The sequence below is a fragment of the Tupaia chinensis genome, unplaced genomic scaffold, assembly GCF_000334495.1.
Source record: "Tupaia chinensis unplaced genomic scaffold, TupChi_1.0 Scaffold000406_1, whole genome shotgun sequence".
Lineage (NCBI taxonomy): Eukaryota > Metazoa > Chordata > Mammalia > Scandentia > Tupaiidae > Tupaia > Tupaia belangeri.
The window spans coordinates 1,268,297-1,280,404 of record NW_006159908.1 but is presented as its reverse complement, the minus strand read 5'-3'; the positions used below and the strand labels follow the sequence as shown (position 1 = coordinate 1,280,404).

The window sequence follows — 12,108 nt, the reverse complement described above, 5'->3', positions numbered from 1 at the left end:
AAACCTAATGAGTGCACAAAACACTACTTTGTGCAAGGCACTGTTTGAAACACTTTACTGATAAAGTTATGGGAGGTTTCATGAATGTGTCAAAGACCAGGGAAGACTTGTAAATGCTAATGAAACGGATAAATGGAAGAAAGCCAAGAGGATCACCTCCTCTCAGGCTTTGCTTATTAAAATCTGAACTGGACTGTGGACCGACAGCACAGCCACACTCCAGGGGCTTGTGAGAAATGCAGAAACTCAGACCCTATCCCAGACCTACTGAATGACAATCTGCACTTCAAAAGATTTCCAATGATTTCTATGCTTATATTAAAGTTGAAGAGTGGCTCTAGAAAAATAAGGTCAATGCATGTGGTGCAGCAAGAGCCCTAACTGCAGACAGGACAATAGAGAATATAAAATGAGAAATTTTTCAAGAATTTTAATGTGATTTTTTTCTCTTGCAAGCATTAGTGTCATCCAGATGGAATATGGAAAAGTTCAAACGGCTTACTTTCCAGGCATTTCATGGCAGAGCCTGCAAGCCTGGGAGCCGCAGGGTAATCAGTTAGTAACAACTACAGAAGGCAGATGGGAGTAAGGGAGGCACAGGGGGACCTCTATCTTGCAGGGAGACCTCTATCTTGATCTCCTGTCTGGGCCAAAGTTCCAGAGGGGAACAGCTTGCCAGAGAAGGAGACTGCTAAGGGCAGAGGGGTCAGTTTGGGATTGAAAAGTCTCATGTGCAGCAACACATCCAAGCAGCTTGGTGGAGAAATGTAAGCAGAGAGCATACCTGAGCTCACCCTCCTCAGTACCTTGGCACCTCTTGAGATGAATGCAACATATAATTTCCCTCATGCTGGAGGTGGCCACAGAAGACCAAGCACTGGTGACTGCTGAGAGGCTGACTACCACGTACTGGCTCGGCAGTACAAGGCTGCCTGGGGACAACAGGTCAGCAGGCCCACAGCATCCATGAGAGACCAAGCAGGGTCAAGACAGAAAGTGAGGTGGCCCAGCCTGTGACCCAAATGAGTGAGAAGACACTGATGAGTAAACTTAGGAGTCAGCAGTGGATACCAGCTGACAAGAAAAAAGCAGACTGCTAGGGACAGAGGTACCACAAAGTCAACGAGGATCCTCAGGTCAGTACTAGGAGACCCTCCCTGCCACACACAAGCACACACTGAAGGGAAACCATCATAAAACGCAAAGAAAGAAAACATTAGAACAAACATAAGCAGGACTTTGGATTTATCAGGTGTGAAGGCAAATGAGAGATCACAGGTTGGTGACTTCGCCAACTAAGAAAGAAAAAACAGGAATAAGAGGAAAGTGGATGAAGAAAGGATGAGAGATGATGCCTTCAGTCACAGATTCAGTGTGCTAAGGTAATCAGAAATAACCGTTCTCTGTCTCTCGCTCCACAGGCCTGGAAAGAAAACTGCAACTGAAAGTTTCAGAAAGGCTTTAAATTTTGTGGAAACTATCACAAACTTTCCCTGAAAAAAGGCCCGTTCATTAGAATCAACTCAAAGTTTCAAAATTTACATTAACAGCTTTGTTTTATTACTGAGAAAGAGCAAAGGCAAGTTTGCAAGAAATCATTCCATTTATTCTAAAAGTGAGTAATAAAATGGAGAGAAAGTCCATTTATTTTGTTGTTCTTCTTCTTTTTTAGTATATGGCATGAGCTCTCATCAGAGACAGAGAGAGAAAGTGGAGAAGTGAGAAAACACCTCCCAGGGAAGATGGCCACACTGTATCCCTTCTCCATTCTCCTTGGGATTTGGGGCATGCACATACGTGTGCCCAGAGTGTTTTTCAAGCAACCGGGTCAGCAACTTAAACTGCATATAGTCAGACATGTGAGAGCCAGCTTCCTTAACCTCCATACCATCTGCTGACCTGAGTAAGTTCATTATTTAGTTTAAAGGTTTTGTCATAGGGCACATGCTGGAGAGGCGGAAAGAGACAATGAGAGGGAAAGTGAGCAATCACCCCCTGGGGATGACCCACAATCCCTTCTCCATTCTCCTCCTGGGATTTTGGGCACACAACCACATTCACCTGGTGTAAGTTTCAAGTTGCCAGCTCCAGCACTCAAACTGTGGAAGGCCATGTGGGAGTCCAGGGCCTCAATCACTATGCTACCTGCAGGCTCCCAAAGAAAGTTATTTTTAAATCATGTAACACCTCACGATTCCTTAAAATTCACTCTGTATAGAATTCTTCACGTAGCACAGATATTTACCTAGTCTAGTCTCAGTGAGGAGACCATTACCAGAAATCTAAGTTCCATAAGGAAGCTATGGTGGGATCAGAAAATAATAATAATAATTGATTGTATACATCTTGAAGTCTTTGCTGTACATATATCCTTGCTAAGAAAACAACACTAAACAACTATATGACCATAAATGAATCAAACTGCAAAGAAAGGTCTGACCCTAAGCAGTACAAAGTATTCATAAAAAGTATTTGTATTTATTAAGAACTTATAATGTTATGTACTAATTACTTCAGAGACATTAGCTTACTCTTTTTTTTTTGAGGTAGATACATTTATTATCTGGCACTCACAGAAAAGAAAACTAAAACTTAAAGTATCAGGAGAATGTGCCCAAGGTCTCAAGGGAAACATTTTAACACCAGAGTTCTAGGTCAACTGCCTACTCCTTTCTGGAGTCTCTTTACAGAGCTAAATAAACCTTGGAGGAATAAATTCCTTACATGTAGAGAATGTAAACTAATAATAATAATAAAAACCCTAAATTCATAGGTAGCAAAACCTCTTCTACACTGTAAGTTTCTTTATTTTTTGAAAGAATTGTTTATTTATTCATCTATTATTATTATTTTTCCATTTGACCAGAGAGAGAGAGAGAGACAGGGAAAGTGAGAAAGTGAGCCGCCAGGTCTGGGACTCGAACTGTGGTCTGCCATGTGGGAGTCCAGCGCCCTTAACCACGACACCACCTGCTGGCCCCTGAACTGTAAGTATCTAACAGCAAAGAGCTTAAAGCCAAATCAGCAATGAGCTCAGGAGTACATGAAGGAAATGGACAGATCTATAACCCCATAGTAGGCTACTCCACCTCCACCTCATAAGATCCTAATATGAGGCTCACCTTCCCTAGTATCTCTTATTCTGTTTCTTCCTCATTTGCCATTTTGTGGATAAAGTGTTGAATTAATGGATTAATTTTATGAGTGAGTGTGAGAGAGAGAGCACGCAAAGGAGTATGTTTTCTTTTTGGACAGGGCCTCACCATGTTGTGACCCTCTTGCACCAGCCTCCGGGTTAGCCAGGACCACACTGCCCACCACCGTGCCCTTTAGCCTCTTTAGGTTGGGTAGGGATATGAATCTTAGCCACCATGCTGTCTCTGCCACCATGAAAGGGCACCCTCCCACCGGGCTGAGGAATTACAAATTTTAACATATGTGTCTTATATATTTTTTTTAATTTAAGTAAAATGTAAATTCCCTTGAGGATTTGGTAAGTCTATGTATGGCATAACTCAAGACCAAAAGTATCGATGACACTTTACAAATGTCACCAATGATAATTCTCACCCCATAGAGATAAGCAAAACAAAGACCAGACTGATAGTAAGCATACTCTGATGGTTCCTGAAGTCCCGGTTATCCACAATCACATCATATGTAGTTCTGAGGCTATATTAACTGTCTCGTGGTATTACTATATGTCTTTTAAGAAAGCAGTGAAACAACATGTGAAGTAGCAATGCAACAATATTGCTGAAAACAAAATATACAAATATAAGAATCACATTTCATTCTACCACCTAACTTAGGAAGAATCATGATATTTTTCAGAACATACAACAAGAAAGTAGTCTTCCAAATTAATTTAACTCTTAGAATAGCTTTAGGAATAATGTAGGTTTTAGTTATTCTAAGCAGCAAGATATAAAAAAGGTAAATGGGGATGTATTGAGCCAAAGTGCACTCAAATTACCCAAGACACATAGAAAATGAATCAGACATTTTTCCTTTAAAGGAATGTTAGTCAAAATTAATGTTCAATTTATCCATTCACTTAGCCAATATTTACAAAAAGACTACTATCTGCCATCCTATTAGGTAATAAGCAAGACCTATGTATGGGCTTATGCTCTAATAGAGCCAACTCCACAGAAACAACAAAAATTGAGCTCTAATATCAAAAAGTAAATGCACAAGGGACCAGCAGTTGGTGTAATGGCTATGTCGCTGGACTCCCATGTAGTCGACCACAGTTCGCGTCCCGGACCTGGTGGCTTAAACTCACGCCGGGTGCGTATGCGTGCATGCCCAAGATCCCAAGAGGAAAATGGAGAAGGGATTGCGGCATGGCCATCCCCCTTGGGGGGTGATTTCTCGCTTTCTGTCTCTCTGTGTCTCTGTCTGGCGAGCGCACATGCCCTATAGCAAAAACCTCTAAAAAAATAAAATAAAATAAAAAAGTAAATGCACAAGATGATTCCAATAGGGTGTAGTGAGGAAGGGAGAGGAAAGGAGGATAATTTAGCCTCAATGCTCAGGAAAAACTGGACAGAAGAGGGGGCAAGCCGAGAAGAGCCTCACTTTTTCACACTGTAACTTGAGTAAAATACCAAGTTCTATATGAAGCGCAAAAACATCGTTTCAGTGTTACTTTAATAGTTACATCATGGATAAGAGACTGGAGTATATCAAATCACAATCCTGACACTCTCCCTTAAGTCATACATGAAATGTCACTGAAGAGACCTAGAAGTGGGGTGCTGCTATGACAGACACCTAAAAACGAGCTGGCTTTGGAATCAGGTGATGGGCAGAGGTTGAAAGAATCCAGATGAGCGTGAACAGCAAGAGCCTAGGCTGCCTTGACACAGTTCATAGAAACACAGCACTAACTGTCCTACTGAGGGCGGAAGGAAGGCAAGTGTCATAGAAGACACACATCACCTTAGCAATACCTACATCAGGGATGGATGGAGGCACAGAGGTAAAACACTGCGCTCTGAGGCCGAACCACATGCCCGCCATCCAAAGCTTGCTGAGGCTGGAGGAGGGATTGTTGTGTCAAAACCTTGTTGGAGATTCTTTTACTTATTGAAAGAAATAATACATAAACTTTAAAACAATTAAGATAATTCCTAAATTATTATGAACAGACTGTTGATAAACAGATGACTTTCCAAGTCCTGTAGGTGAGGACTTGGACAGAACAGAGAAATATGTTATTAGAAACTAAAGGAAAGGGATCCTTGTTATAGAGAGACAGGAAGTTGGTGAACTATATACTGTAGCTGGGGAAAGCAGAACTTAGAAGTTATGAACTTGGAAAGTTAGATAAGATTTCCAAGCAGAGTGTCAAAGGGGTGACCTGTTTGTTTTTTGTTTATCCTCTGGTTACAGTAAAAAGGGAGAAAATAAATAAATTAAAAGAATACAAAACGTGCAGCCAGCCCTTTGGCACAGTGGTCAAGCTATGTGCTCCGGGACCTAGATTCCATATGGCTGACCACAGTTCAAATCTCAGCCCCAGGGGCATGAAAAACATTCCAGTAAATCTTCATGCATACCTGAAGTCCTCACTCAAAGGAGAGATAAAGGAAAAAGGACTGTGGTATGACCACACCCCACTGGGGGAGGGTACCTTTTCTCTCTCCCCCACTCTCTCTCTCTGATGAGTGCACATGCTCTCTGGCAGTGTTTTGTTTTGTTTGTTTGTTTGTTTGTTTTTGTTTTAAAATGAGCTCTAATATCAAAATGTCTACTAACTTTGACATTTAAAAAAAATTGAGACAGAGACTATGGAATGAAATAATAGTGTCACAATTCTCTAGGCAACAAGCAGGTTGATAAAACTGCTCAGCTGCAAATATGTGCTACCTTTCATGAGAAAGGAAGGATGACTCTAAGGGTGGAGCGCAGTGCCCCAAAGCAGGGAGTCACAGAATTTTAAGCGGGATTTTGAAAGTGCTTCAGACTGATGACTCTTCATTCCCTTCCATTTCCTCCCTTTGGAATGTAATTTCTATAAATGATAACCTTTACCTATCCAACCACTATATATGGGTAGCAGAGAATTTGATTTTCTAGTTTGAAAGGTCTACAAGACAGACATGTTATCCCAGTATGAATTACACCCAGAATTTAACCCATTCCTAAGTCAAGCCATGAGCTTTAGATGCAATCTGAGAACCTGAGTTGAAGCTTTAACAGGCGGAGACTTCTGGAGATACTGTGAGGGGGTGATATAGTTTTGCATGCAGGATAGACATGAATCTTTGGCAGCCAGAGAGCAGACTGGTCGGCAGAATAACAGTCTCCAAAGAAACATATGTCCCAATCCCTAGAACTTGTGAACATATCACCTCACATGGCAAAAGGACCTTTGTAAATGTAATTAAGAATCTGGAGAAGGGGCTGTTGTTCTGGAGCATGTGGGTGGGCCCAATTAGTCACAAGGGTCCTAGTAAGTGAAAGAGGGAAGTACAAGAGTGATGTCACCTGAGAAAAACTCCACTTGTCCTTGCAGGCTTTAAATGGAGGAAGACACTACGGGCCACTGAAAGGAGGTAATCACTAGACAAGAGGCTGGAAAAGGCAAGAGGACAGAGGGTCCCTAGCAAAGAAGCCCTGTAGACATCCCGATGTTAGCCTGTGGAAGCCCCTTCTGGACTTCGCCCTCCAGAGAGCTATACAAATGTGTTGTTTTAAACCACTAAGTTTATGACAATGAACATACATTTCTGAGTTATTTTTGTCCTATTTCTGTTAGGATTTTAAACTAGCATTTAATGAGTTATGACAGAAAGCAGCTTATGCACTTTAACGTTAGGTATAGCTGACCTTAGTTCATAAGGCTCAAAGGCCATCTGGGATCTGAACTTCACCAATGTCACACTCTGGGTAGTCACACATTGGGTAGCTGCATGCCAGGACATGTGGCCGAGAAATATGTGACCTAGAAATGTGACCAATACATTCTGATCTTCCCACACAGATATGTTGTATCTTGAATTTTCCAAAATAACAAGAAATTCAAAACAAAAAAGTGAAGACTGGCGGTATACTCAGTTTTTGCTTAAAAGATTACAACAATCTTTTTTAGGTTTAGTTAACATTTTACACTAAATTCTATGAGCTAGACATCCTATTTTCTAATGTCTTCAATAAATCCTATAAAATAGATATTGTATTTCCTATCAGTGACCAATTTAACAAGACTCATACTCTTTGTGATAAAAAAAAAAAAGGCCAAAACCAAATATTAGAAAAGATCTACCCTTACAAAAAAATTTTGTAGGTAATAACACAACTGAGCAAACCCTCCTTCAATAGATATCCACTGGCATTTACTCAAATTTATCTAATTTATCAAATAGTATTATGGTTGACAAGCTTTTATAAATATGAAAACATATCTTAAAGCAAACAATTTGCTTTTAGACATCATGTGTTTATTTCGATTGGCACACACTTTTCCTCTTTTTTGTTTACATTGTTTGGCTGAGTAGTTATTTACTCTCATCGATACTGCAAGTGGCAGAATATAAGATTTACATTACAGCAAAATAATAATTTCATGTAATTAAGAACTCGTTTTACAAATGACAAAATAGAAAATTTGTTAGGAATACAAAGATAACTTACCAAGATCCTGCCCCTGAAGTGTTCAGAAGTAATTGGGGAATAGACTAGGCCTAAGGCTAAACAACATACAGAAGCCAAGTGCAAATACGCTCTAACATATGCCAAATGTCCCTGTTTGGAGGAGGAGGAGGTGCCCTGGAGGAGAAGAGTAAGCACAGAGGGAAGTCAGGTCTGAAAGAAAGTTTTTATTCTGCAGGCAATGGAGAAGTCCAGGAGAGTTTATGAGTAACGCAGCAGCAGCATGATACCTATGGTGGGAAGAACACATAGAGAAAAAGACCAGAAGCAAGGAAGCCCACTGGAAATAGGCTGCCAGAGGCAGAGAAGGGCTTGAACTATGAACCTAAGAGTGAGAAACAGAGATTAAAAAAAATAAAAATCAGCGCTTTCTGAACATACTTTTATACCTCTGCGGCTTCCATTAAAGTAGCTGCTAATACAAGATACACCGAGAGAGGAGCACAAAACCCATGTTGAAATACCAGGTTCATTTATTCAAGAAAATGGGCTTGGTGACATCTGAGATTCTGAGCCAATTCTAAGGAAAACAGCCAAAGCAGTGCAAAATCAAAAGTCCTGCAATGCCAGAATTTCTCAACCCGGGAAGTCATAGGGCAAGTTCAAAGAAAGTGAAAAGATTAAGGATAAAGCATCTGAAATAGCTAGTTGTTGGTAACAATTGCAAAATAGCCTTCAGACTCATTTTCACTCAAGCCTGTAATACTGAAACCAAGCTAAAGAAGGAGATAAAGGTGTAGGGTTTTGTAAGCTTGTGGGAATGGGTGGAGCAGAGAAAGGATAGTATGGTATAATTAAGGAGAATAAAGCCTGAAGTTTTGGAGTGTAATGATTTAGGAACAATGTATGAAAATTTTACTTTTATAAGAGGACTTTAAAAAGTTCATAGAAAAAGAGAATTAAGTATAAGCTTACTTTGGTGCAAAAATAGAAAAGGTGAAATCAGTGCAGTTTTTTCATAATAAACATTGTCCAGGAACTTTTTAAAGATTCCCCCATGTAACCTAACCCCTTATAAAATCCTAACAAAATAATATTTAGTAAGTATGAGTAATATACTATAGTCTGGGCTGTTTTCAAGCCTAGGCCTAATGAAACTGTCTTTAAAAGGATAATGAATTACAGCATTCTCAAAGATATAATAATTTTCTTTTGTAATAATTAGCCATACATAATTGAAAGAAGACTTTCAGTATTACTCATTTCATTATAATAAGGTTTTCCATTTAGGATTATTATTCTAATACTATAGCCTAAAAACTAAACCTAGAAGACTCAAACCACACAATCCCTGACCCAATTTCCTTTAGGTCATGAAGAGACTAGGTCCTCTCTTTTTTAAGGTCTAATTCACTGCTCTTAATTAGAACAGCACAATAGTGATTTAAATTATACATATTAGACACCCAGTAACAATCGTAACTAATCACGTGCAAGCTAGGTCTCCTACCTAAATCTCACAGCCTATATGTTCTAAAAGGACAATACATTCCTTAAAAAAACTGCAGTATAATAAACTATTTTAAATGTGCTTTTGAGACTTCATGCCTCAAGGGAAAATAAAAGCATTTGATAAGAAAAACGAAATAACTGAAGAGGAAGAAGAACTCATGTCAGTGGAAGGAATACTAGTTTTAGGTTACCTAGAAACCATTTTACATTTCTAGTGGATTTCAATTGCTGTGGTCTAGATGGAATGATTTCACTGAGCTTACACGTGTTCTTTAAACATCCAAAAAAGAACCAAAGGTCACAGTTCAGTGCTAAAGTCAAGTTGGGGGGGGGGGATGTTTTCAAACATTCCAAGAATTAAGATTTATGAAATAAGTAAGCCAGCATTCTGTTTATGGGAACTAGGATACTGGAACACTAGGGAAAAGGGTAGAGTGGGGAGAGGCTGAGGAGTGGTGTGGGCCAGTGAGACAGAGATGTGACAGGATTCCTCCAGAGGCAAGAGATGTAGGAGATACCATTTATCCCCAGTTAAAATGACTAGGGAAAAGCAAAAGACCAGCTGAACGATTCAATTACTTGAAGATTTTTAAACATCACTTTGAAATCTTTCTAATGTTAGAGGGATGGAGAAATAAGAATTCCATCATTGCTTATGAAAATCAGGACTCTGCTACACCTTTCTCCCAACTCCCTATAGCTAGGTGGCTATGGAGATTCGACTTTTGTTTCTACAATATATTACACGGTCCTCGATATTTGTTCATCTAGAACAGGGGTTCTCAACCCCTGGTAGAATCTGGAGACATTTTTGAGGGTCCTAGGTGGAGGGGCTGCTCAAAGATGCTGTGAGACAGCCTACAATACAGGAGAGTGCCTGCAGGACAAAGCCCCAAATGCTGAAGGAGCTAAGGCTAAGAAACACTGATCTCTGCTGATTACAAGCCAAAGGCTCCTTCTCAGACCTTTATTCTAGTCCTTCTCTAATAGCCGTCTAATTAAATGACATGACAGCACCAGAAGATTCATTTTTCAATTGCTTTAAACATGGTGGATGGCTGGTTCAAACTAAAAGTCACACAGAAAAACCCTGAAAAAATACATGAGGAGGAGGAGTGCAGAAACTGTAGGTGAAGAACTTTATTTTTGTTTTTATCTCAAGCCTGTTCAATTCATAAGAGGAGTATCTCTAAGATTCTTTATCAAGCTGTGGCTTTTATGCCCAATAAATATTTTCATGCTAAAAATACACTTGATTTGGTCAAAATAAAATATTTTTATTACTGTAAAAACTTAGGTAAACAGTGTTAACGGAGAAAGATTAACATTGGGGGGGGGAGAAAAGCCACTGGGGTCTTTAAAAGATATTTCACAGTTTACTTGTAAAATGACTCAGATCATTATTACTTTTAGTCATGTCAACTTTGCTGCTTCTAAACCTACTAGGAATGGAGAAGATAAAACACCATTTTGGCACCATTTTACAGTCATTAAACCAATGAAACAGAAGAATACTGAAAACGGGTTTTTGTAATATTTCTCTTTAATGATATGTTATTAAAATAAAAGCAATCGCTGGAAGGGCAAATGAAGATTCACAGAAGCCTTTCATCCACCTAAATACCTATTCGTGTGGGAGGGAAACAAGCAAACAAAAGAAACCCTAACTCAGAGAGCTAAAAATCTTCAACTGTGAATATTTTCCTAATCTACCCATCTTCGGTCAAGACTCTGGTTTTACTCTTTTCATTTTCTTCCCCTTCAAACAACTGGAAAAGACCTCCACATAGCGTTTCACAAAGAGCACAGTACTAAGAACAAATAAAAGCCTGGCGTGTACCTTGCAAATCTCATTCATCAGAAACCGTGGCCGCAGAGAGAAAACCCTGCTGTCGGCGAGACTCTCTCGCACCTTTCACGGAAGATCTCCCCACTTGAGCATCTGCCTTACCTACTACTGGAGCAAATGAGCCCCCAACTTGGATGGCTCCTATGCCCCCGCAGTAATAAAACAAAGCATTCAGCGCCCCTTATCTCCTGGCGCAAGGGTAAATATGATCAGTGCTCCTTTAACACTTACTGAGTCGCCATGGGAAGTTAACAGGAAAGACATGTCAACCCCACAAAGGTGTACTGATTTCTCCGAACGTGGCACTCCTGGCACGAGAGAACCGCAATCGCGCGCGAGGCATCACCTCGCATCGAGGGTTTCCCCGTGGGGGGTGGGTAGGTGATGCTTTTCTTTTATTTTCCCACCACTTCATCTTCCTACAGCTGAGTGAAACTTCAAAGGGCAAGGTTTCCCCGCGACCTGCAGCCTCAAAATTGTTTCTCGAGGGTCATACTAAGGGAGGCTTCGAGCACCGGGAAGCGCTTGCCCCACCGCGCGGAGTTCTCACCCGCGAGGGAGCAGGAAAGAAGGGGACCTAGGGGAGGAGGACCTGCCTCGGCTCCACGCCGTACCCGCCGAGCTGCCGCTACGAAACCCTCCCCGGACGCCACGAGACGCGCCCCTGGCCGCTTCCCCACGTTCGCTCCAGATTTCACCACCCCGAGGGCCCCGCAGCGGCCACCACGGCGTGCCGCGCCCAGCCCACCCGCACGACCCCCGGGGCCTGGGCCGGCCGCCCTCACCGAGCAGCAGCAGCTTGACCTCGCGGGCCGCCTTCTCGCCATCCTCGCGGAGGTTGCGGTCGATCATCTTACTCCGCTCCACCGCTGCCTTGTCCTCGGCGCTCAGCGTGCAGCCCATGGTGCCTCGAGCGAGAGCCTGCCGCCGCTCCCCGCACGCCCGGCTGCTGTCTCGAACACAGGCGAATTCTCTTTCGCGCTGCGGCGTTCCGATACCTCCCGACGTGGGCCACACCACCCCCACCACTTCCTAACTGGAGTCGAGGGAAACGCTGTCTGCAAGGCAGCAACCACCACCGCGTATCCCCACGGCTGGGCCCCGCTCTTGGCGCGGCTCAGCGCCCCAAACTCTGGGTTTGGATT

General features: G+C 41.7%; 1 protein-coding gene across 1 annotated transcript in view; it reads right to left on the bottom strand.

Annotated features, from left to right (window-relative positions):
* The window catches only part of GNAI1 (G protein subunit alpha i1), a 99,630-nt gene extending 87,530 nt beyond the window's left edge, over nt 1-12,100 (bottom strand). Inside the window, exon 1 of the mRNA XM_006154348.1 lies at nt 11,749-12,100. Within this exon, the coding sequence (XP_006154410.1) occupies nt 11,749-11,866 (118 nt within the window). The 5' untranslated portion in view covers nt 11,867-12,100. The remainder of the gene's footprint in view (nt 1-11,748) is intronic.
* Between the last annotated feature and the right edge of the window lie 8 nt (nt 12,101-12,108).